Consider the following 27,540-nt stretch of genomic DNA (forward strand, 5'->3'; position numbering starts at 1 on the left):
ATACTGGCCTCATAGAATGCATTTGGAAATTTTCCTTCCTCATATTTTTTGGAAAAGTTTGAGAAAAATAGGTATTAACTCTATTTTTTATTTTTATTTTTATTTTTTTCAATATATGAAGTTTATTGTCAAATTGGTTTCCATACAACACCCAGTGCTCATCCTAAAAGGTGCCCTCCTCAATACCCATCACCCACCCCCCATCAACCCTCAGTTTGTTCTCAGTTTTTAAGAGTCTCTTATGCTTTGGCTCTCTTCCACTCTAACCTCTTTTTTTTTTTTTCCTTCCCCTCCCCCATGGGTTTCTGTTAAGTTTCTCAGGATCCACATAAGAGTGAAACCATATGGTATCTGTCTTTCTCTGTATGGCTTATTTCACTTAGCATCACACTCTCCAGTTCCATCCATGTTGCTATAAAGGGCCATATTTCATTCTTTCTCATTGCCACGTAGTACTCCATTGTGTATATAAACCACAATTTCTTTATCCATTCATCAGTTGATGGACATTTAGGCTCTTTGCATAATTTGGCTATTGTTGAGAGTGCTGCTATAAACATTGGGGTACAAGTGCCCCTATGCATCAGTACTCCTGTATCCCTTGGGTAAATTTATTAACTCTTTTTTAAATGTTTGGTAGAATTACTCTCTGAAGCATCTGATCCTGGACTTTGGTTTATTCGGAGTTTTTTATTACTAACTCAATTTCATTGCTAGTAATTGGTCTATTCAAATTTTCCATGCCTTCCTGCTTCAGTTTGGTAGGTTATCTGTTTCTAGGAATGTATCCTTTTCTTCTATGTTGTACAATTTGTTGGAATATAATTTTTCATAATATTCCTTTAGGTCATTTATATTTCTGTGGTGTTATTTCTCCTCTTTCATTTGTGATTTTATTGAGTCCTCTCTCTCTCTCTCTCTCTCTCTCTCTCACTCTCTCTCTCTCTCTCTCTCTGTGTGTGTGTGTGTGTGTGTGTGTGTGTGTGTGTGTGTATTTTATGAGTCTGGTTAGAGGCTTCCTAATTTTGCTGATCTTTTCAAAGAACCAGCTCCTGGTTTCATTGATCAGTTCTCTCTCTATTTTTTAGTTTCTATGTCATTTATTTCTGCTGTAATCTTTCTTATTTCCTTCCTTCTGCTAGGTTTGGGTTATGTTTATTTTTCTTTGTCTAACTACTTTAGGTGTAAAGTTAGGTTGTTTATTTGAGATTTTCCTTGCTTCTTGTGATAGGCCTATATTGCTTTAAACTTCCCTCTTAACTGCTTTTGCTGCATCCCATAGATTATGGACCATTGTGTTTTCATTTTTCTCCATGTAATTTTTTATTCTTTGATTTCTTGGTTGACCCATTCATTCATAGTAGCATGTTATTTAACCTCCAAATATCTGTGCTCTTTCTAGATTTTTTCCTGTGGTTGGTTTCTAGTTTCATAGTGTTATGATCAGAAAAGACACATGGTATGACTTTTCTTTTTGAATTTGTTGAAACTTGTTTTGTGGCCTAAAATTTGATCTATTTTGGAGAATGTTCCATGTGCAATTGTAAAGAATGTGTATTCTGCTGTATAGGGATGGAATTTTCGGAATATATCTGCTAAATCCATCTGGCCCAGTGTGTCATTCAAAGCCACTGCTTCCTTGTTGATTTTCTGTTTGGATGATCTGTCCATCAGTGTAGGTGGAGTGTTAAAGTCCCCTACTATTATTGGATTAGTATTGAATAGCTCCTTTATGTTTGTTATTAACTGTTTTATGTATTTGGGTGCTTGCATGTTAGGTGCATAAATATTTACAATTATTATATCTTCCTGTCAGACTGTCTACTTTGTTATCATGTAGTGTCCTTTTTTGTCTATTATACTCTTTGTTTTAAAGTCTATTTTCTCCAATGTAAGTATTGCTACCCAGGCTTTCCTTTGACATCCATTGGGCATGCCGAGTGTTTCTCTGTCCCCTCTCTTTCAATCTGCATGTGTCTTTAGGTCTGAAATGAGTCTCTTGCAGGCAGCATATAGATGGGTCTTGTTTTTTTATCCATTCTGTCACCCTGTGTCTTATGATTGGAGTATATTCAAAGTAATTACCAATTGGTATGTATTTATTTCCATTTTATTACTTGTTTTGTGGTTGTTTTTGTAGTTCTTCTCTGATCTTTTCTTGCCTCTTCTCTCTCATGGTTTTCTGGCTTTCTTTAGTGATATACTTGGTTTCCTTTCTCTTTATTTTTTGCATATTTATTACTGGTTTTTGATTTATGGTTACCGTTAGGTTTGCATATAACATTTTCTGCATGTAGCAATCTATGTTAAGTTGATGGTCGCTTAAGTTTGAACCCATCCTTTGCTCCTTTCCCCACCATATTGAAGGTATATGGTGTCATACTTTATATCCTTTTATTCTATTATTCCCTTGGCTGATTTTTACAGATACACTTATTTTTACTGCTTTTATGCTTCCATTTTTTTTTTTTTACTCTTATTTATGGTCTTTCCTTTCCACTCAAAGAGTCTCTTTTAACATTCTTGTAGGACTGGTTTAGTGGTCATGAACTCCTTTAGCTTTTGTTTGTCTGGGAAACTCTTTATCTATCCTTTAATTCTGAATGATAGCCTTGATGGATAGAGTATTCTTGGCTGCAGATTTTTTTTTTTTTCTTTTCAGCACTTTGAATATATCATGCCACTCCCTCCTGGCCTGCAAAGTTTCTGCTGAAAAATCCTCTGATAGCCTTATGGGGTTTCACTAGTATATAACTGCCTTTTGTCCTCTTGGTGCTTTTCAATTTATTTCTTTATCACTACTTTTCACTATTTTAATAACTATGTGTGGACCTGCTTGGGTTGATTTTGTTGGGGGATCTCTGGACCTCTTGGATTTGGATATCTATTTCCTTCCCTAAATTAGGGAAGTTTTCAGGTATTATTTTTTCAAATAAATTTTCTGCCCTCTTTTTTCTCTCTTCTTCTTCTGGGATCCCTATTATGCAAATGTTATTACACTTGATGGACTCAATGAGTTCCCTAAGTCTATTCTCATTTTACTTATATATTTTTTTCCCTTTCACCTCTCAGCTTGATTATTTTCCATTACTCTGTCCTCCAGGTCACTAATTTGTTCTTCTGCTTCCTCTAGCCTGCTGTTTATTCCATCTAGTGCATTTTAATTTCATTTATTGTGTTCTTCATCTCTGATTGGTTCTTTTTTATCTTTTGTTAAGGGCCTCACTGATGTCTGCTACTCTTTTCTCAAGTCCATTGAGTATTTTTATGGCAATTACTTTAAATTCTCTATCAGGGAAATTACTTATATCTGTTTTGCTTGGGTCTCCTGCTGTGGTTTTTCCCTGTTGTTTCATTTGGGACATATTCGTCCATCTCTTCATTTTATCTAACTCTCTGTTTCTCTGTGTTAGTAAAATCAGCTACATCTCCTGCTCTTGAAAGTAATGGCCTCATGAAGAAGAGGTCCTGGAATGTTCTGCAGTGCGATGTCCTATGTTCACCAAAACCTGGCACTTTTGGGGTGTCTCCTAAATATGCTGTGTGTGTCCTGTTGTGTCCCGGCTGTTTTTTCCTTCAGTCCAGTAGTCTGTGTTGAATCTCTTAGCCTGTTGTGGGCAGTGTTTGGTCCCCAACTTGGATAGAGTGTGCAGTCTTAACAAGGTACCCAGGGGTCCGCTTGCCAAGTGAGACCTGCCACTGTGGCTGTCACCTGACTGGGCCACTGGGGTGGCTGCACAAAGTGCACATGGGTGGGGTGCACATTTTAGCGAGGTGTGTAGGTATTCCGTGGAGCCTGCCAGCAAAGTCACCAGGACTCCGCAAAATGTGTGGGTCAGGAGATGTGGTGTTGGTAAGATTTGTTGTAGTCTTCTGAGGGAGGGGACCTGCTGAGCTGGGACTGAGGAGGGCCTGTTTAGAAGGGGCAGATCCCTGAAGCCCAGGGGGCTGGGACCTGATGTAAGTAAGTTAGATAGTAAATGTCTATGCTGTGCTGGTTACAGCAGGTGGCCCTATGTTAATGTTGGAAGGTGGGAGAGGGAAATGGCACCTGCCTGCTCCTTTGTCCATGGAGGATTTTCCCTGAGAACCCTGCCCCTCCCAGACAAGCTGTGAGTAAATAACTCTCCCTCCTGTTTGCCTCAGGTGTTTTTCAAAATGCTGCTTCTAAACTGTCTCTCTGGAGGCTGTTTGTCGTGCTATCTTCTTAAGGGTGGTCTCAGCTTCCTACTGGCCTCCAGGCCCTCCCAGAACCCAGCCCACTGACTTTTAATATTCCAGGCCTTAAATTCTGCTGTTTTTAAGAACTCACAAAATTTGGCTCCAAAAGCTGGTTTGTTATGGGGACTGTCTTCTCCATGCAGGACCAGGCATGGTAGTCTGTTTCTCTTCCCTCTCCTCGCTTGGCTTCCTCTCTCCCACGGTGGGTTGGTTCAGCTCCCCACTGCATCTGCTCTTTCTACCCTTTCACAAGGCCTCTTCTCTACTTGTAGTTGTGGAGCTCGTTGTGCCAGTCTTCAGGTTATCTTCTGGGTTATTTACACCCATGTGTGTGTTGCCTAGTTGTATCTGTGGGCCAAGGTGAGCTTGGGGTCCTCTTACTCCCTTCTCTAGTATTATTTTTACATATAGGAAAGCAGTATATTTTGAGAGTAATTTTATACTTTATTGAAATCTCTAATTGGGTTTCAGAATTTCTGTAGTTTTTCAATGATGGCTGGTTTCCTCATTCAGTCATTCAACAGTCTTACGCAGGGTGGAAGGTGAGCTGGAGGAATGGGAAGTTGTGCCCTTGACACTGTCCTCTCAAGTCCTGATTGACCTCCTGTCACTGTGGATATTGATTTCATGAAGCAAGATCAATGTGAAGTTCCATTGCTCATAGACTCTTTTCTTTTCTGAGTTTATTTTATTTAGCAGCTCTCAGGCTACTTTTCCTCATTCTCCAGCTCAGATTCCCATCTGGTCTCAATTCGATCAGAAGCTGTGATCAACAACAAAAAGAAATTATTTGGTTACAAATTATCTCCTTTAGTCCTGTATCTGGTTATCCCTGTCTTTATCCCTCTTGGTTGGAGCTCTTACTAGGTTCTTGAGACTTGTTCAGTTATTTCTCACATGCTACACTCACTTTGTGACTAAGGAAAATATCCCATATTTGTGGTTCAAATTGAATATGAATTTAATTGAATATTCTTCATTCATTCAATTCCTACTTATTTTCTTCAGTTTATGATGTTCCTTTTTTTTTTTTTTTTTTTGCCAATACTTTTGTTTCTTTTTATTCATTTAGCTGATTTTGGAAACAGACTGTAGGCAAAAGAACACATTCACTGTCTTCCTAGAAATCCACACATAATTATTTTAATAATTATGTGTTAGCTATCTAACACTATCAGTATTAGCTATTATATTATGCTTTCCTTAAATGAAGTGTCATTTCCTAATTTTTAAAAATCTTACCCTCTCTTCAGGTTGTGGAACCTAAGTTGTTTTACATTTATAAAGCCTTTATTTTTTGGAGAATATATATATATATATATATATGTATATGTGTATATATATATATATGTATATGTATATATACATATACATACATATGTGACATTTCTTATTTAAATTTTTTTTTTCAACGTTTATTTATTTTTGGGACAGAGAGAGACAGAGCATGAACGGGCGAGGGGCAGAGAGAGAGGGAGACACAGAATCGGAAACAGGCTCCGGGCTCTGAGCCATCAGCCCAGAGCCGGACGCGGGGCTCGAACTCACGGACCGCGAGATTGTGACCTGGCTGAAGTCGGACGCTTAACCGACTGCGCCACCCAGGCGCCCCGTGACATTTCTTATTTAAAGCAGTTTTATTTTGACCCTTGATTATAGTATTTTCTTGTTAAGATATGGAAGGTTTAGGGGTGCCTGGGTGACTCAGTTGGTTAAGCGACTGCCTTTGGCTCAGGTCATGATCTTGCGGTTTGTGGGTTTGAACCTCACCTCAGGCTCTCTGCGGTCAGTGCAGAGCCTGCCTCTGTCCCCCTTTCTCTCCACCCTTTCCTCGCTTGTTCTCTCTCTCTCTCTCTCTCTCAAAACTAAGCAAATATTTAAAAAATGATGAAAGTTTGATCTTTATATTGCTATTGACAATTTTCCCATTTCCTGTTGTTCTTGACAGAGAGTATTCATTTAAAAATTATTTGCATAAAAAAAATAAATAAAAATTATTTGCATAGAAGTAAATGTATGTATGCATAAATTGTTTGAATATGGGGTCATATATTCTTTTTAGTGCATAAATATTTGTTAATTAAGTTAAATGTTATAAATTTGGAGGAACCAAATTAGATTTTTAATAGTAGCAAAATCTGATCCTCTTAATATATATAATGGATCTTTTGTATGTTGTTTCATGTTTTATAGTAAGTATAATTAAACAAACATTTACAGTAATATTCTGATAGTATTCGAAAGGCCAGTTCATACATTTCATAATTGCAAAGCCTGTGTGATGTAGGTGAAAGAGCAACGGTAGAGTCTTAGCGGATCTCAGCATGAACCTCCCATTGAAGACACTCGGAATTGATGTTTTAATCAAATAGAGCTATTGTCACTCAAGCACATTATAAATTGCTAACATGTATTGAGAGCTTATTGCATACCAAGTATTGTACTAAGCCCCTTATTCTCATTATCTCCTTCAATTTTCAGAACAAACTTGTGAGGTCAATAGTATTACCTACTCTACAATTCAAATGGAAAGATTTTGTTTTGTTTTGTTTTGTTTTGTTTTGTTTTGTTTCATTATGCCCAGGACCTCCCTCTAAGTGATATTTTTCATAGGATCCTTAGTTGGGATGGAAATATTCGCACAGATGTTTGATAAAGAATGAATAGTTACCTGAAAATAAGGCTAAGCATAGACCATATATAGACAGTGAACCATTTCGCAATTAGTTATTTGGTAAAATTAAATGAAACTCGTTCAGGGTCCATATTAAGAGTAGTTTCTGCACTGTATTCATTTTCTTGAATAAAGCCCATCCATTTCCTTTTTGAGAGATATTTTAAGCCTAGTCAATAAAACTGCGTGTTTTTATTAAACATATTATCTTAAGTTAATGAAAAGAGTGGCAGATTTTTCTGTTTTTGTTGTATGAAAGACGTTTGAATCATAAAAAGTGGCTGCTTCATAGATTCATTTGGTAGGTAAACTGTCAGGTTGTGTCCATAAGTGGGTCGTCACGTTATTTCCTTTATTTTTATTATTTGAACCCAAATTAACTTCAGTTTCACAATTCGTCTATTGTGGATCTGAACTAAGTAGGACAGAAGAAAAGGTGCAGTTCCATTAAGCTCTAACATATCATTGGCTGTCAGGTAAGCCTTGTTATGCTGTCCATCCTCATTTAACTATCCCACAAGATCTCTTAATGAAGTTAAGCCCCAAGTTCACTCCAATAATTCTGTGGCAAGAGTTTGTGCAATGTAACAATTCATCACTTGTCAGGAAGGCACTTTTAGTTTATACATTTAATAAGGGCATCCTCTAGCTTGGTTAATTAGAAGTGAACAGTTTGCATATTTACTAAATGCAGAGTGTCATTGCCACCACGGCCTATTGCCTACATGAATTATTTCTCTATCTGCAATAAACAGCTGGGTAATTATTACTGCCATAATCAGATAAATTCCCTCTGTAAGGCTTTTCTTACATGGCAATCCTTTGAACTCATCCAAAGCTGAACAAAATTTATGAACTCCAGCAGCTAGGCCACTTTTTCATACTATGGTGTCCCTGTTCACTATTTCAAGGACATAAGTAGAGAACCATTTATATTGTGTAAATAAGGAGAATAAATATGATTACCTAAAGATAACATTTCAGTAAACCTCATTTTAAAAGTATAATACTCTGATCTCATCCAACTAAGTGATAGTGGCTTAGCTGTCCTTAATTGTATCTAGATGACAGGCTCTTTTAATAAGGAATAAGCTGAGATGTAAAGAAAATAACATTTTAGTTTTCAAGAACCAAATTAGTCTGTAATGTCAACTATACATGTGACTTTTTCTCTGTAGACTCATTTTATATGTAAAGATACAACATTTATAGCAATTAATTTGGTAGAATTTAGATAATAACACACTAGAGTGTCTAAAATACAGCACATATTCTGTGCTCTAGAAACAGTCTGTTACTTCTCCATAACTAGTAATTAATGACATAATCCATAGATAACTTTATAATATGGAATGATTTCTACCATTTGATTACCGTCTTTTCACATACTAAATTTTTAACAAGATTGTACTACCTTTAACATAATGCTATTTCAAAAAATTTTAAAAGCCAAGTATATAAAAAAGGGTAAAAAGCTTCATTCCTGAAATAGAAATAACAAAAGGAACAAGCTTATTTAGTTGGATATAATCTTTTTATATGTATGTATTTAATTGTTTCTTTTTTTCAAATTTAGTTCTTTATACAATGAATTTTAGGTAGTTTACAAAGAGTTCTATTAAAAAAGAGGAAAAGAAATAAGGACCATAGTAAAGAAAAATGCAGAATGATTACTATATTATTGTGACTTATCAGGAAATGTGGTTAGTTAAGTATATACCATTGTGAAAATGTAGAAAAAAAAAATACTGCATATGCCAAGAAAGAGCTTTTTCTAGCCCTGACCTAAAAGAAATGTCACACACGAATCTTCAGTAGGATGTGCTGGTAATGTAATGAACTGTGACTTCATTAACTTTTTTTTTAACAGAAAAAAACCTGAATTTCAAGACTCTCTTTTTTGTGGTGATAAAAAAAAAATGCTAGAGTATAGCATCAAGTTTTTATTCATTTGAAAGCAAAGAACTAAAATACATTTGTTTATGGACTTAGTCTTGTGGTTGTCTACCTTTCAGGAAGGGAAGAATTGAAAGTTCTTATCTCACTTATCCTAGCTGATCTCTTGCTAAGAGACAGAGAGAGGAGAGAATTTCTTTTGAATTCTGTGAGAAAGGCTAAGAAATCTATTTTTAATATTATTGATTGAGAATGAATTTATACAGTGGAAATAAGGTTTAGGTACGTGATATATCTGTGTACAAACTTTTCTAATCAATACATAGGTATGTTTAAATTATTGTGAAAATGTATTAAGAAAATGTAACCATTTTATGTAACCATAAAAAGTTACTTATAATTCTATCCAGTGAGCTATTGAACCTTCATCTTATTAGGTTCTTTAAAGCATAAGACACTGTTGATAATTTTTTTCCTCTAATCTCTTTTACAGCTTGGATTCTGTGACACTACTCTCTCCTGCTTTCCTTTCTACTTTTCTAATGTTTTTTCTTTGTACTTGCATTTATTTGCCTGATCTTAAATATTAATGTTCTCTCTTTGATGCATTTGCCTTTTCACTGTCTGTGTCCAGACAATCTCTTCCACTTCTGTGACTTCAGCTAGCACTTGTATTGTGAGGATTCATAAATCTGCATATTCTCCAGCCCAGAATTGTCTCCTGACTTCTTAGACTGATTATAAAACAATTGGCCAATAAATAGTTTTCTAAAACTTACTAGATCATTTTCTGAAGTTACATGTGATGTGCTCCTACATGTAATACTACTTTAAAATATGTTGACATCATACTATCATATGTTGTTGCTTTATCATAGCATCCTGATTAATTTAGAGATGGACCTGGTCTGTGTTGAGTCGATTGCATGCAAAAGCAGCAGCAATTAGTTTTGCCTTAAAATTAAGTTAACACAGTTTAAATGAGAGACGATGTGTGATTTTCGAGTGAACACAAAGTAAATAAGATCTTGCCGTTCTTTTTATATGAAATAGACATTTGGCTACGTCACCTCTAAATTCTACCCCAAACAAAACTTCAGTAGCTAGATCCTCACCCTGCACAGCTGAATCACTGTGAAGATATGCAAAGGTGAGAAAATAAGATGTGCCTTGATCTACCTTTATGCGGAAAGCCCCCATGCTGTGTCTCAAAGTCACCATCTGTAAAGTCGTTTCATTTCACACAGAACAGGAACCTTGTTAATAACACCTGCCCCTGACCAACCTCGGTGGAATGTTGTGAGGGTGAATTAATGTCTGTGAAGCACTTGGAGCTCCTGAAAATAATGCACTATGTAAATACATTTCATTATTATAGCTATTATTGTACTTAACACAATGTCACTCTCAATTATTTGACATCATATATATTATATAAAATTTTACTTCCTTTTACAGAAACTATCCAGAATAGTAAAAAGAAAATAATTTTTCAGTGAAATATGTGCATAATTTTTGAAAGAATACTATACAAAAAATTCTTTTCAACTAAATTTATTCAAAGGAGCCAGAAGAAGAAAAAAATTGATTTTCATGAATGATCTTTGAATGGAGTCTTATTGCTTTTTAAAATCATGCAAAGTAGGCAAATGAAATAATGGAGCAATTGGATGATCCCTTTTTATGATCACAGTGAAGTCATGGTATTGTAATTTTATAACATCAACCATTATCTTCTTTTTTTTTAACTCTTTTCATTTTCCACGTGTCTAGTCTATAGAGTACAAATTTGCTAGCATTACCCTTGGAGAGCCCATTCACCCTAGGTCAAGAAACCTTTCTTCTGATCTAACATGCATTCCCTCTACCCCTTTGCTGTTGATGGCCCAAGTCTACCAAAGAGAGCGAGAGTTCCCTGTGAACAGTTCAACCTCATCTCCTACTGCTCTCTTCTATCCCATCTCTTTAGTTCAGTGCTCAGTGCTTCCACCTACATGAAGCCTTTTCTGATTTCTCTGGATTTTAAGCACGGCATCTGTATTGCTTCATACTGTGTCTATAGTCTAGTTGGTTATCTGCTATTTTATTTATAAGCTACTTGAAGGCAGGGATTGGGCTTTACACATCTTTATTTCTTTTAATATCTTAAACATACTTGTGACTGCCTAACTGAATAAACAAATGAGTGCTAGTGTTCTTCATGATTTTAATTCTTAAGTAGCTTAGGCGTTTTGGGGAGAAATTAATCTATACAACAACAAAAGATTTTCAAGAGTAGCTAAAAATACTTTTTGAGAGGACTTGTCGAAATGTTTCCAGAACGTTAGTGTCCACTTCGGGTTTCAGAGTAAGGTGTGAAGCCCAGGAGCACCCTGAGTGCTTGAATGTTAATGACCCTGTGCCACAGGGTGCTTAATTGTAAACCGGGCTTTCCCTTTGTTTAATGCTGCCGGAATGGAATCCGCAACACCTGTCCAACACTTCCCCGGCCTCGGTAACCAGGGGACAAAATAAGTGGTTTAAATGGTGAAGCTTTTGTTTCTCAAGCAAATGTTTTGGGTATTTCTCTGACTTCCACGTAATCTTTCTAAGGTTTAATCAATCCCCAAATCGTTTCGGATGTCACACACCAAGTCCAAGCATATGATTGGCTTTATTTGTGCTTAATATTTTTGCTTATGTTTTAGACCTAGCCTTTTTTTTTCTTTTATTGTCTACTCATTTGGTTAAATTAATATGGACAATCATGAGAGACAAAACAAAATACATTCAACAAATTTAACTAAAATACCTTTATGTCATAATGTACCACAGCAGAAAAGTAATGCTTTCAACCAGTTTTGGTTGGAAAGCTTCTTACATTTTCTTTGACTTCATTTCCCGTCAAAACAGAGCGAAGATGCTGGAGAACTGTTTGAATCTATTTCCTTAGAAGTATTTTATCTTCAAGATGATTCAGATGATGACATTTTGTTTTTATTTGGTAGATTATATAATATTATTACCAGTTACCTCTGAGATTTGGGGCACTTATTTTTTTTTAAATTTTTTTTTAACATTTATTTATTGCTGACAGAGAGAGACAGAGCATGAGCAGGGGAGGGGCAGAGAGAGAGGGAGACAAAGATTCCGAAGCAGGCTCCAGACTCAGCTGTCAGCACAGAGCCCAAGGCAGGGCTCGAACTCACAAACTGTGAGATCATGACCTAAGCTGAGGTCAGATGCTTAACTGACGGAGCCACCCAGGCGCCCCATGGGGCACTTATGCTTTAAAAAATTTTTTTTTTAATGTTTATTTATTTTTGAGAGAGACAGAGACAGAATGCGAGTGGGTTAGGGACAGAGAGAGAGGGAGACATAGAAGCAGAAGCAGGCTCCAGGCTCTGACCTGTCAGTACAGAGCCTGATGTGGGGCTCGAACTCCGAGCTGTGAGATCATGACCTGAACCAAAGTCGGAAGCTCAACTGACTGAGCCACCCAGGCACCTTGGGGCACTTATGCTTTTAAAACAAACTCCATTTAATTTTTTTCTCTGTCAAAATTATGATTCCTATGAAAATATTTTGATGTACATATCATGTCTCCTTTGTAGTACTTCTTAGTCCCTTAGCTTATATGGTGATATTCATATTAAAATTAACTGAATATAATTGCGTCTCTTTATGATGTCATACTAGTGAGTAGAGTTGAATCATCTTAGTTCCTCAGCAGACTTGATAATTTTCATTTACTGCAGACTAGTGCTTCTCAAACTTTAGCAGGGTCCTACCCCCCAGGATTTCTGAGTTGGTCTGGTGTGGAACCTGAGGATGCACATTTCCAGCATTTCCCAAGTGAACCTGATACTGTTCTTCCAGGGACCACATTCTGAGAACCACTTTATAGGCAAAGAGCCAAAATCCTGGTTCTTCCCCACTTCCCAAGAGAGGCTTTCACAATATGGCTTTGTCCTTCTTCTAATTAAACCGTAAGAAGTTATGGAATGTACTACTAGTCAGCTGAGAAATAGTTAAAAAGGATGGTAGCACTTAATTTATACCAGATAGTAGACCAAATACTTTGGGAGGGACACATCAATGAATAAACCTTAAGCCCGAACTTCGGCACCTCCACTGGTGGGGGGAGTATAGGAAACATGCCCGCAACTATAACGTACTATAGAATGTAGTAGACATATAACAGGGAGGATTGTGAGAGTGGAGACAGCTGGAGATTAATTATTATTGAAGTGATCTATGAAGACTTTTTAGAGGACAGGGTAGAGATTTTTGGTTTTGGGTTCTGGACTTGTAAAGACAAGAAGATAAGAATTATAAAGAGATTTTTTTTAGTACCGTATTTTTAAATGAATAAGAAAATCAAACAGAATGGAAAAATATAGTTGACTCTTGAACATGGGGTTCTATACAGTTGTCAACTGTCTATACAGTTGAAAATACATGTATAAGTTTTGACTCCCCCAAACCTTAACTGCCCATACCCTGCTGTTGACTGGGAGCCTTTTCAATAACATGAACAGTTGATTAACACATATTTGTATGTTATGTGTATTATGTTCTGTATTCTTACAATAAGGTAAGCTAGGGAAATAGAAAATATTATTCAGAAAATCATAAGGAGGAGAAAATACATTTACAGTATTGCCCTGTGTTTATTGAAAAGAAAACTGCATATAAGTGTGGTTCAAACCCATGTTGTTCAAGAGTCAACTGTATTGGACTTAGGCAAAATGTGTAATATGAGTATAGTATTGTACATAAAGGCATAAATTTTGGTGCCAGGACTGTATTCAAATTCTAACTTTCACCTTCTAGTTTGGGAGTTTGGGAGAAGATTTAGCCTCTGTGCAACTCATGTCCTAATCTAAAAAATGGGAGTGATAATATCTGCCTCACTGGATTGTGAAAGGATTAAAAGCAGTAATGTGTATGTCTTAGCCAGGAAACTCTTGGAAATAAAATATAAGTGTAGGATTAAACTGATAATACTTTATTTGGATGTTTTCAGCCCAGGGCAGAGAGGGTGAGGAAAAGTGGAAAGTGAAATGTCATAGCTTGAAACAGACTCTGGATGCCATGATTTGGTGTAAGATTATATTGGGGAGTATTTAGGGAACAACATCCGTAGGGTGGTGAAGTTGAACTGCTTCAGAAGTCTCAGCCAATCTCAGGAAACTTGGGATTTGGTTGGGTGTTTAGAGTGGACCCAAAATTGAGAAAAAGGCTCTAGGCCTCTGTACTCCTTCAGTCACCAGTCATTGGATGCCAGCTGGAGGGAGAGGGAGACAAAATCTGAGGCAGAGCACCTGATTTTCTCCAGTGGCATGCAGCTATAAGCTGTCAGCTACCAGTGCTCCTGTACTGGTTCTGTAGGGAGCAGTGTGATGTGATGAGCCCCTGCAGCCCTGGCCGCCACTTCACATGGAGTCCCGCAGTGACTCAACCAGGTCCAGCAGGTAGGCAGGCGCTGCTTTATCCATCAGCCACACAGCTTTGCCAGGAAAACTCTCAGCGGTGCATGGAGGACACAAAAAAGGGAAATTTATTTGCATGGCTCTCTTCTGTCCCCAATTTCCCACCAGTCAAGGTTCACCCCATGCCTCCACGCCTTTTAGAAAACCAGATTCCTTGCTTTGCATCATGGAATTTCTTCCATTAATTACACACTGATCAGGAGAGGAAAAAGATGAAATCACCGAAGGAATTTGAGAAAATATAAAAGATCGGTATCCAGTTGAGTAGATAAAGTCAGTAGCCTAGAACATGGCCTGGAGTAAACATTCAATATATAGCTAACATTTACGTAGTGGCTTCCTATGTGCCAGCCCCACTCGGAGTATTTTACATAGATTGATGTATTTATTCTTCACAATAGCTTGTTGAAGAAGAAACTAATACTAATATATTTACATTTTATAGGTGAGGATATTGAGACTCAGATATTAAACAGCTAGTAAATAGCATAACAGAGTTTATAACCAGGTGTCATTTCAGAGTCTGTGCTGTGAACCACTCTACCGGATTGCTTCCAAATGGCTATTTTATTTTTATTATTACTATAATAATTAGAATATGTAAATTTTTATCATTATAAATATCATTAGCATTAGCAAAATGTACTCAAATAGGTAAAGCTTTACAAAAGTTTTGGAAATTTTTACCTTTATTTTTAAACTGATATCATAAAACATTTTATATATATGAAAAGTGATGGAGGAAGTCCTGGGACTTACCTAAGTTTCTTTAACTATATAGTAGAAAATAGGATCATAAAAGAAAAGAAAATATATGTAATTCATTCAATAAAAAAATATCTTCCGCATAGTATTTCTTGCATCAGGATGACTATAGCTTTCAGATCTGCAATTATAGAATCCGTCAACCTAAGGATTGTAACTCCATTTCTGCCATTAACTGATTTGTTATTCAGAGTACGTCATTTTATCTCCTGATGTGTTTCCATATCTGTAAAATAAGGTAATTAGTAACATCTACCCCATATATATCACAGGATTGTTTTTTAAGGATAGAAATAAGACCATATATATACCTGAAATGAGAAAAAATATTGAAAACAACCCGGAATTATTTGGGAAAAAAATTAAGTGTTTTAAAAGTTCTGCATTAAAAAAAAATCACTGGGTGAAAAAAATCGTAATTTTTATAATTTTATAAAGAAACCTAGTTAGAATGGTTTCCCTCATTTAATCTTTAATGGGATCATAATTTTTTATTACATTCTTTACACTGAGACACATCTTCATCACTACTGATGTAACAAAAACTTGTATATCAGGGATAGAAATTTATTCAGCTCTTCCTACTTGGTCATTAAACAAAGAGGACTTGACATGAATATAACTGCGATGTTCAATATATCTGTACACTCTCAAGTATGGCAATAAATCAGGGACATAAGATTGATTTTTTTCAAAAATTGTACAAATGTATGAAATTAATTACTTTTGTGTTTTGAGATTACCCAAGATTAGGTTTTCTGGTGTTTTGTCAGATTTCTTGGATTTATTTTTAGGGCTTCCCAGTTCCTTCTGGGTTTACTGTGTGGTATCGTTACATACTGGAAACTGACATTCTTTTACAGGACTTTGAGTTTTAGCTTTCCTGGTCACGCTCCCTGAGTACATGGCTGTTTTTATTTTACATTTTCATATCCAGAAGATGGACTGTTTTTACTATAGCAAATAATCTACACTTTTGATTTTGTATCCAAATCCTATTACTTCTTTGCACCTTACCTGTTCATGTGTGTGTTCAATTATATCGGGCCTTTTTTCTTTCTTATGTAAGATCTCTTCTTATTCATTAAATCATTTATAGAGCACAAACTTCTTTGTAGATTTTTTTTTAATTTTTGTGATTGCTCGAAAAATTACTGTGCTTATCTTTGGAATGACATAAAATTGGATACACGCATATCTGAGTAATTATCCTTGTAGTGGCAGTTCATTGGTTGTTTTAAATTATCTTAAAGACTTATAAGAGGAATTATAGAAGAAATAATTTTTACGTAATATTAAAAGTAAAGATGAAAATTAATAATGTATTTAGTTTTTTTATGTAACATGTGATTGTTATTTTTCCTGGCCCAAAAAAAAAATAATAATTCTCATTTATTCATATGTAACTGCCTTGAAATTTGTACCTTAAGGACAAAGAAAGGTCACCAATCCTTCTAACTCCTGGTTCTTTGTCAAAAAATGGACACAGTTAATGAGGTTTGTTTGGTACAGAACAAATTCTCAGACACAGATAGAGATCCTTTCAATGGAAACAAATTTGTTTGGCTTTACCAGGTTACTTAGCGATTAATAATAGCCTTGAGATGCAGGTCAGAAAGGTCATTGTACCAGCTTGCCAACACAATCTAAATGTGCAGCCAGCCCAGCTCTGTGGGCGCAGAAGCCCCCAAAATACTATGCATAAAGTAAAACAGGCTATTTTCTGACTCCTTTTTTCATATTAATAAGCAATTTTCAAGAGAAGGGTGGCAAAATGAGGGCCATGCCACTCCAAGTAATTCATTTATTTTGCAATTTAATCTTATGTTGAAAAAAATTGCTCTGCTGCAATAGCATAGCATGGTGATTTTTAAACGTCAGTGTGTTTCATAAGTAACCTTGTATGAAGTATTGTATTAGTAGCCTTTAACAGAAAATTGCAACAAAAATATTTCTAGACATTGAAGTAGAAATGAAAATCTCTTTTTTATTATTTTTGGAATCTTTCCCTCTACTCTCCCTTGACATCTTTGAGGTAGATGCTCAGACAATTTACTTAAAATTTTACTTCAAGAACTGGATGCCAAGTTATATGTCTACTTTTTAAAAAGAATAAAGTATAATTTCAAGATAGCATTTTAACATGAATAGTTAAATGTGTTCTATGAAAAGAAAGGATTTACTCTTTCCATATTTGATAATATCTTAATCTATTTATCAGGTGTTTTTCTTCACATAGTGTGTTTGAAAAGTTTATTTTTTGTTTAAATGTCTTAGATATACATACACAGAAATGATGCAGTTTTCGTTACTTTAATGGAGTTTATTGTACCTAGAAAACCATGAACTTATTCACCTAATTTAACTTTTATTTTAAGTATCCGTATGATTGAACAAAATAGCCTTTCAAGTGCAGGATAATATATGTAATCATGTTGGTATTATTTGAACTGTTACCTGCAGTAAACTTACAGAAAATTAAGTGTATGTATAAAAACCCATCATGCTTTCAAAATTAGCCCATTAGCATACAAATTCAATGATCAGAGATTTCCTAATACAGAATCAAAATTTAAAGGAAATCAGTAGCTCAGACGTTTTCTTGGGATATTTAACTATGTCCAAAATAGTCAATCTTCAACCAAGAAAGTGATAACATAGTAGCTCACTTGCTTTGCATTTGATCTATTTCCTCAGACACTGAATTAATTATAACATGGAGATATTTGATTTAAAAAATTTAACCACTGAAAAATCACTTAAATGCTTTGTAAAGATGGCAAAGATTCAGTGGAATGTGCAGGTAAGATAGATTACGCCGCTGATTTTGATGGATGTGGATGATGGTAGCCCCTCACAAACTTCCTTGATTATCATCAGTGGAAGAATGAAAATGTTAGCAGATTTTTTAGTATCATAAATAACTACGGATTGTTTTGATGCAGGGAGGCGTTAGAGGAGTTTGCAGAGATGAAAGAAAGGGAAGAGAAGAAGGCTGACCTCGAAAGGGAAGAGAAGAAAAGAGATTACCAAGCCCGAAAGATGCATTACCTCCTCAGCACAAAGCAGGTTGGTGGACCTGTCCCTGACAGCTCCCGTAAACCACTTGGGCCCTTAGCCTGACAGAGATAAAGTAGCAGGCTGAATGGGACATGACTTGTTGAAAAGATATCACAAAGACACTACTTCGAGTTCAATTTCGTGCTTCTGTGTAGGTGTGCGCAGGCACCATGACTCGTCCGTGACAGCAGCTTCATAGAGGCAGCTGCTGTGACGCTGGCAGAAAGGTCCCAGTCAGCAGGGTGATGTGCTGCTGTGATAACACAACACCAAGGGCATAACCTCGCTTTTAAAACCCATTCTGAGTGGCTGATTGTTGTTTTGCGAATTGATCAAGAACTGAGAAGTTACGAAACTGAGGCAGCTTTCATGTTTTCTCTTTTCCTTGAGCTGATGTTGAGATTAAAACCCTTCTTGCACCCTTTCCAAATGTTGATGCAAGTTTCCAAGTAAAGCTTTGAAACAAAACTGCTTCAGAAATTACATCATCATATTGAGATATACAAATGTGGAATTTAGAATACTTAGAAGTATTTTCTTATAAATGGTAAAATTTTCTTGCCTTAGATCTCATCATAGTCGCTAAGAAAAAATACATTGCATGTAGAATATTCTGCTCACAAAGAAATACGGTGAAAAAAAACAAAGGAATTTGGGGGTTGGGATGTTCTGTTACTTGAGCTTTAGGCAGGAAACTAGCAATTTGTGGGTTTTTATTTCTTCTTATAGACTGTCAAGTACAGTGTCATGTTCTAGCCAGAGTCACACATTCAGATGTCTCAGACATGGGCAAGTCAAGTCCATGGTGGAGGCTGGTAGAGGGTACAATCTGAGACTGAATGTCATGCTTTGAGGCATCCAAATTCAAAAACATTAAGTCCTGGGGTGCCTGGGTGGCTCAGTGGGTTGAGCTTCCGACTTCGGCTCAGGTCATGATCTCACCGTTCCCTTGTTGGAGCCCCGCGTGGGGCTCTGTGCTGACAGCTCAGAGCCTGGAACCTGCTTCGAATTCTGTGCCTCCCTCTCTGTCTCTGCCCCTCTCCCACTCATGCTCTGTTTCTCTCTCTCTCTCTCAAAAATAAAATATTTAAACAACAACAACAACAACAAGTCCTGGACTGGTCATGTACATTCAGAACAGAGAACTGCACTTCTAGCCTCTATCTGGTGGTCTACTTAGCAGTACTTTTCAGTAATGATGACTGTCTTTATATTTACTTGGATTTGTATAGCTGAGTTATCTTCATTTAACAGATAAGAAAACTGGAACTCAGAGACAATGATGTGACTGGTTCAGAGACACAAAAAGACACCTCAAACTGAGGTCTTTAGACTCTAAATACTTAGGCAATAAAGATAATTAAAAAAAAATAAAAAGTCAAAGTATTTTCAGTTTTGATTATAAATCTGTAACAATGAAAAATTTTATCTGTTTGATTGGTGGGCTACATGTTTTTAAAATGTAGACTCACAAATCACAAATTCTTTTTTTTATCTTTAGTTATTAGTAATTTCAACTTTGATGAAACTAAGGGAGTTATAAATATATACTTTACTTCTTGAAACCTGATAATAATTATTGGGTACAGATGTTTATTTTGATAACTCTGAACCCCTTTTATGCTTTGAATCTTTCTTAATCTGAGGTCTAATTGTGTTGTTTGTACTTACAACGGGTAGTGTAATAGCAGAAATAATTTTTTAAATGGTAAAATCAGATTTAATGGCAACATTTGTTAATTCTCTTTTATCTAGGGTTACTTAGATATCGAGTACATAGTGGAATATTTTACGAAGTCCATAAAGACTTAGTTGTTTTACTAACAAAAATAATAAAGCAAATATCTATGGAGTACTTACCGTGTACCAGAGAGTATGGTTGATACTTTATATGCATTATTTCTTTAACGATTTTGATTTCATTTCACTTTTAAAATTAAGCACCTGGTTTAACAAATTGTTTCAGAAACTTGACCATGTGACTTGCCTCCTGGACCTTAATGAATTTTTAATATTACAATTGTGTTTTAAGTATATTTATGTTGTTAAATGCAAACTGTCAAGCTCTAGCTCATTTTTCTTCTTGTTTATATCTTGCAGAGTGCTGGTAATAGCTACATATATAAACTTTAGTTTAATGATCCCTTGTCTCCAGAATTCTTAGCATCCAATAGAATGATTTTTTTTTTCAGGCACTGTGGTACAGTAGAAAGAGTATGGGTATTGACATTAGTCTCCAAACTCTCCTACTTAGGGTAAGATATTAGGAGATTACCTGGAATTGTCTGTTTCACTCTGCACTTTGAAAGAACATTATGAGGATTGAATGTAACATATTTAAACTACTACCTGGTCCTTAAAGAGCATTCAGTAAATGGTAATGATCATATTATTGGAATTTAACCTACGGAGGATAAACAAAGTGTCTACACTTTGATTTTCGTCTGTCTTTGCTAGCTGTCCGAAGCATTCATGTTGTCATTTCTTTGCTTTGCTTTCCTTTAGTTATTCATAAAAATTATTAGCAATATTTATAATTCTCTTCCCCCAATATCCCCTTCCTGCATTTTACATCTTAACCTAAATAAAGATATGCAACACTAACATTAATAAATATATTGAATATAAACCTTAACTTTAAAGTCCATCAATTATTTCAAATGACATATTTTTGAGTATCTATAATCTATCTGACTAGGACATATAAATGTATACTGTATGATCCTTAAACACAAAGAGCATTCACTCTGATTTCAGTCCAATGCCAAACAAACTTTTTTACTAGAAAGAAATCGACACCTTTCAATTACAGCTTATATAGGTATTCACATTGAATTTAACAACCATTTATATTTATCATTTTGCTGATTCCATTTAACAAAAATCTTTATTTTCCCTAAACTAAGGAAGGATTAGAGAATGAAAGACACATGTTTCAATGTAAGTATTATTATTGATTTTCTCAGCATGACTTGGCTATTGGGGAGAAATTAAGCTGCAAATTTTAAAACATCCCTGAGATGTTTACAGCTTAATTGCATTGCTTACTTTAAGAGTTTTGATTTCAAATTGTATTAAATTCACATTTAAGTCCAAAATAAAAGCCAAATACGAATTGGGTATTTTTAAAGGCTTGTGTTAGTATTAACTCTTAACTTGCGTAGTTATTTGAAAATTTGCTGAATAAATATTCAAGTGTAAATAATTTTTAAACAAAGTATCTCAGAACAGGAAAAGTTTTGCAGATGTATTTAAAAGGAATAATGCTAGTAGTCTTTTTGGAACTATTTTATTAGTGATTTCAATAATTAAGGAGTGATTTATAATGATATATAATGATAGTTTGTAGAATACTATTTTTCGAATTAAATTTTCATAGGCCTGATGTAGCTTCACTTAGATGAGTAGAAATAAAACATTAATTCAGACAAAGAATGTTTTGAAAAAGGTAAGGAATTTTCTAAGCCAAAATTGTATTTGTGAATTCATATGTAGATAATAAATGAAGTCATGTGTTATTTAATATATTAATAGTTTGGGGGACTATTATGCTGATACATTCATACTGATAACCTAGTTTCAAAGTCAATGTTAGTGTAAATCTAATGCATATGTTAAAATAGTTCTAAAATCTATCTTGATTTTAACTGATATTAAGTATCTCATCTTTATGCAAGCAAATATGTTAGCACTAATAGGAATTACACAAGTAAATAACTAATATTGCAATGAGTGAATTAATAGACCCCTCAGGGTTTTATTAATTAAAAAGTTCAAGTCATATTAAAGCACCTTTTGTATATGTTTATTTCAATCAGAAAGCTGAACATGGTAACTTATTTGCATAAATAATCAATCACCATTTACTAGTAGTAATAAGGTTAATTTGTTGCTACAGACATAATAGGATTAGTCAATTATATTTTCCAGAAAGTACTGTTTGTTATGCACCCCATCACCTGTAAAACAGGATTGGGTTTAGCGCCCTTATTAAATGAACACATCAAAAAAATCTTTGTCCCTGTAAAAGTTTTATAAAAAGAAAGCTAATTTCAGTTGATTTGAATAAGTAAAATGCAAACATTGCTTCCATTTGTAAATTTAATTTATCTTTCTGCAAAGATTGATTATTTAATAAAGTTATTTATTTTGATTCAGTAACCAGTCAAACTGAATCTAACACATATAGGACATATTTCCTTTGAAGAAAATCTCATTTGCAGATTTGTTTTATTCCAAATAAACTGACTTTCATTCCCTGTCCTTGTTCTTGGTAATAAATTATGTTGTCTGCTCCACCTACTGGTGGATACATGCAAAGGCCTATTGTTGGATTCATTAGAAGATACTGCCTCTAAAATGTTGCCAGAATTTTTATGGATCCTGCCCGAGAGAACAGCAGAGTTACAGATACAAATAGAAAACTCAAGATCCACATCATAACCAGTTAATGTTTCAAAATATAGGATATTGTATAAAGTTATATACATTGTTTCCTGATCAGTGAAAAATATAACCCTGTTTTTTATTTCAATATGCTAATGGAAAAGGATAGGTACAAAATATATTCGTGATTAAGTATATTATAACTATATGTGTTTTATTTTATAACAATTGCTTTTAATAGTTTATACATATTCAAGTTAAAACTAAAATGAAAGTTTATTAATTAAATAGAATTTGCACACATTTTACAGAAGTAATTTTCATGTCATCATTTATATAGTAGGTTTTCAATGTTTTTTCTTTAATGGGTAGTGAAAATCTTTAAATGGGCACTGAGGTAATGATTTTCAGTTATTTAGGATTCTTTAAAAAGACCCCATGCCCCAACGAATATTAATAGAACATTCTCTTTAATTACGTTATTTTTTGAGAGAAAGAAATGATTTCAGCAACTTATTTTACAAAATGTTGTCAAATCATATGTGTACACAAAAGAAAAATAGCTTAATTTTAAAAACTTAATGTAACAAAAATTAATTGATACCCTGTTGATATGGATAACGTACTGGTATGGATAGCATGTTTATAAGACAAATCTTATAAGGTGAAAAATGCTAAGAAATATAGTAAATCTTTGAAGTTATTTATTACTTTCAACTCTAGCCCCCAGCATCATAAATGGGGAACTTCTGTGCCCTGCATGTATTAAATACTTAATATGTAATTGCTCACATAAAAAAAATCTTTATTTGTCAGAGAGAGCATGAGTAGGGGGAGGGGCAGAGAGAGGTGGAGAGGGAGGGAGCATCCCGGGGAGGGGCAGAGACAGGTGGAGAGGGAGGGAGCATCCCAAGCAGGCTCTGCACTGTCAGCACTCCCCGCCCCCGGCACCCCGCGCTGCCCCTGCCCACGAGCTCGCTCTCAACCATGAGATCATGACCTGAGCCAAAATCAAGAGTCGGACACTTATCAGACTGAGCCACCCAGGAATCCAGTAATTAATTGCTCACTTTTAATTTGAAGTGATGAAGTAACAGAGAAGAATGGCAGCCTGCCAGCGTGTACCTGTGCACGTGTGTGAGTGTGAGTGTGTGTGTGTGTGTGTGTGTGTGTGAGAGAGAGAGAGAGAGAGAGAGAGAGAGAGAGAGAGAGAGAGAGATGTCTTTGTGTATATGGTGTATTTGGAAAGCATCTTTGGAGAGCCTTCCCAGAAGACATTTTCCGTAGTCAGTGGCATACCACAGCCGTGGTGGGGAAACTCCAGTGTGTTGACTGCGTTGCTGTAATGACTCTCTGGAGTACACTTTTACACCTTTTCATCTTTGTCTGATAACTACTGCTTTGACTTCAACATATTAATTTTGTTCCTGTCTCGCTTCTAAGTTGGAACTCCCCTTTCTCTTTTTCCCTTCCACCATCCCATCCCTCACCTCTGCATTTCCATGATGTACATACAAAATGATGCACGCCTTGGTATGTGTGGCTTGAATAGTACCTGCTAGAGAGAGTCTTACATTTACGATCTTCATGGTTTGATGCAACTTGATTTGGGGCATTTGCATGATTCCTTGGTTCTTCTTTTTAGCTTTTTTTTTTCTTTATGCGTTTTTTTTCTTTATTTGTCCAAATCAGTCTTTATTTTGATCGATGATCTAAACTATTCCCAGTCACCCCAATTTTTTAAATCTTTGTCTCTTTTTCATTTATTTTGTACAATCACCAACTTCTTTCCATTTATTCTTCCTGGTATGTTTTAAATAAATTCCATCGTGTCCGATTCCTGAACCCTGGACAATGGTAATAATCTCTGAAATGATTTTCTTTTTGTTCATTCCTTTCCTCTCTGTCCCAGTATATCTACTACCATCAGATAAATTCTGCTAAAATAGTATTTTTTTATGTCATGTCTCTTTGCAGTTTGAAAACCTCCAAAGATTCTGTTGTCTGTAGGATAAAATCCAAAGTTTTCAGCATAAGCCTTTAAAACTCTGAAGAATCTGACTCTACCCTGCCTATTTAGCCTTATCTTCCTTTCCTTCTCAGGATGAGCATCCTGATACAGTCTGACTTTATACCCTAGAAACATTCATCATAAGGATCTCTTTATGAGATAGGTGATTTCTTGTGGCTTGTCATATTCTGGAAATTCAGAAGCTTCCCTATTACCACCCCCAACTCCCCCCAAAAAATCAACATCTCACATACTTTCCACTAACACTTGGATTTTGCCATTATTTTATCATTAAAGATACATTTCTTTTCCCTTATTAAATTAAAATACTTCCAAGAAGGAGACAGCTGTTGAGGTGTCTTATTAGTATAGCTTGGTGACAATAACCGGGACTAGGTTATCATAAGAGGAGGGAAGAAAAGTATGTCCAGTGCCTGGAATATGAAGACCAAAATGGGCATAAGGTTGGTAACGAAGAGATCTAGAGATGCTAACGTGTATGATGACTCCATGGACTATCTGGGGAGAAAAATATGTATTTAAGGCACTGAAAAGAAAATTAGCACATATAAAAGAAACTTAACAATTTTGCCATTTTGTTTAGCATCACTGCTATTTAGTGTCCCTAGTTAACTATTTCATTCTAGATACCTCTTATTTCTTTCTTACATCACACAGCATTCTCAACAATGAATTCTTAATTCTTAAATTATTCATCCCTAGTTTTCACACATTTCTATTGGAGTTGAAAAGGTCTGGCAGTAAAAGTGAGAATTAGGGAAGTATGGAGTAGTACACTCATAAGTCTTACATGAAGGATCTGATTTTGATTCTTTTTTTATGCAAACTTCCCAGTAGTTTGTATGTTTCCATGGAGAAAAATATAAAAATAGGAACTCACACTGACAGAGGACAGGACCTTTCATTGCAATATACTAGAGCAGCATGGAGTCTTTATAGATTACTTTTCTAGCTCTTTCTGTTAACAGATTAAAGAAAGTAAGTCTAGGAGATGAAGCAACTTGCTCAAGGTTATGTAATATTTTATTTAAACTCTGATGTTGGGGCATCCTCAGTACAGTACAGCCACAGTGAAAATCTGCGTTAGTGGTTCTACGTCTGTGTCTATATGTGATTCACGTAAGTAAACTCTACTTGGAACTCTACCCTAGGTTTATGGCTGTCTCTTTATCCCTCAAAACACTAGCATTCTGAGTGTACATTTTCCTTGAGTTACCCTCAATTCATTGAACTCTCTTTTTACCCTTTCTCTGAAATGTTTTAGTACTTAGAAGAAAATTGATTTGAATGAGTTCATGGACAAAGAGAAAAGCTAGGGCCTGCATATCAAAGATTGAAAGAAGCAAGCGAGAACATAATATAAATTTCTCTGGCGCATTTCTGTGAACAGCTCAAAGCACTTTTATTATATTTATCCTCACAATATTGTATGAAAGTAGCAATTATCATTCTGGTGACTAAAAGACTATTGTTTGGTAGTCATTTTTCCTCTAGACACTTGGCAGATTTATTCTTTCAAGAAGGCTATGTAGTGAATAAAGATCTGACCCGATGGTCTTTGGATCCATAGTTTAAGAGGCAGGTCCTCAAGTTTGGTCATTTGCTCTTGGTCCCAAGTGAACCGTCCACATCACAAAACCATCACATAATTTGTTGCTATTGGCAGTTCTCTCTTCAGAAAAGGCCAAGGACTGAACTAGCATGGCGAATGAATTAGCTATTAACTTTTACATTTTATTTCCTCCCTCTTTAACATTATCGTTTTTATTATCCTGTAATGTATGAAAGAGATAAGATTATTGTCCATTGTCAGTACTCTTTGAAGAGACAAAAGCAAGTGGTTAAAAAAAAAAGTGTGTCCCCAAATAAGTGTGTGCCCCTACTCTTCTCCCTGCCACCGTTCAGCCACTGTGCATCTAAGAAATGGAGACAAAAATAAAAAAAATTAATGTAAAGTGAGACCACTCAGTTAGAAAAGTGCCTCTGCTACTCTTCTTATATGTATTTTCCTCTTTCCAGCATGCTACATTCTAAAACTTATTTTCAAAAATATTCTTTAGCAAAAGACACTGTATACCTCTCCTGTGCATGTGACCGGGGGCAGATTCATGTGCTGTGGGGCCTGAAGCTTATAAGATGTTGGGATCTACCTTGAAACAAGAAGTGTACAAAGTTATAAAATACAAGAGGATGAATGTTTTTTATGATGAGCGAATATTTCAAGCACATTTCAAATGTTAACATCTGAGAATACCTCAAAACTCAAAATCTAAATATTGCAGTCGTTGTATTAACCACTTGATAGCTCTCTAATATTTGCTCACCATATTTTGGTTTCATACTCTTTGATTGCTTCTTTATTTGACAGTAACTTTGTTATATTCTGTAGTGAGTAAAGGAAATTTACTCATTCCCTTTTGTAGGAACACTGATCTAAAGTTTTTATTACTATAAGAAGGTAAATGATGTGTTTCCATTTGCATATGCTACATTATTGAGTGTATATTTTTTAATGTTTATTTATTTATTTTTGAGAGAGAGAGAGAGCAAGTTGGGGTGGGGGGACATTGCAGAGAGAGAGAAAATCTCAGCCAGGCTCCACACTGTCAGCACAGAGCCCAATGCGGGGCTCGAACCCACAAACTGTGAAATTATGACCTGAGCTAAAATCAAGAGTAGGATGCTTAACCATCTGAGCCACCCATGTGCCTCTATTGAGTATATTTTTGAAAGGAGAGATCTTCTGTTTTGTATAGGAAATGATGAGAATCAAATTCTCCATTTGAGAAAAACCCACTTCTCTTCCATTAACCACATACTTCGGCTCCAGACCCTCCCTCTGTTTCTCCCTTCCTTCCTCCCCCTTCCTCTCCTTCCTCTCTTCCTTCCTTCCTTCTTTCCTTCCTTTTTTCCTCCTTCCTTCCTTCTTTCTTTCCTTCCTTCTCTCCTTCCTTCCTTCCTTCCTTCCTTCCTTCCTTCCTTCCTTCCTTCCTTCCCTTCTGTTGTTGTTATTGTTGTTTTGTTTTTCTGGG

General features: G+C 35.5%; 1 protein-coding gene across 2 annotated transcripts in view; it reads left to right on the forward strand.

The window, feature by feature from the left end:
* SPATA17 (spermatogenesis associated 17) overlaps positions 1 to 27,540 on the forward strand; it is a 198,291-nt gene that overhangs the window by 58,962 nt on the left and 111,789 nt on the right. For both annotated transcript variants that reach the window (XM_043568427.1, XM_043568428.1), the window contains one exon: positions 17,976 to 18,099. In XM_043568427.1, coding sequence (XP_043424362.1) covers positions 17,976 to 18,099 — 124 coding nt within the window. The remainder of the gene's footprint in view (positions 1 to 17,975; positions 18,100 to 27,540) is intronic.

Source organism: Prionailurus bengalensis, chromosome E4, assembly GCF_016509475.1.
Source record: "Prionailurus bengalensis isolate Pbe53 chromosome E4, Fcat_Pben_1.1_paternal_pri, whole genome shotgun sequence".
NCBI lineage: Eukaryota > Metazoa > Chordata > Mammalia > Carnivora > Felidae > Prionailurus > Prionailurus bengalensis.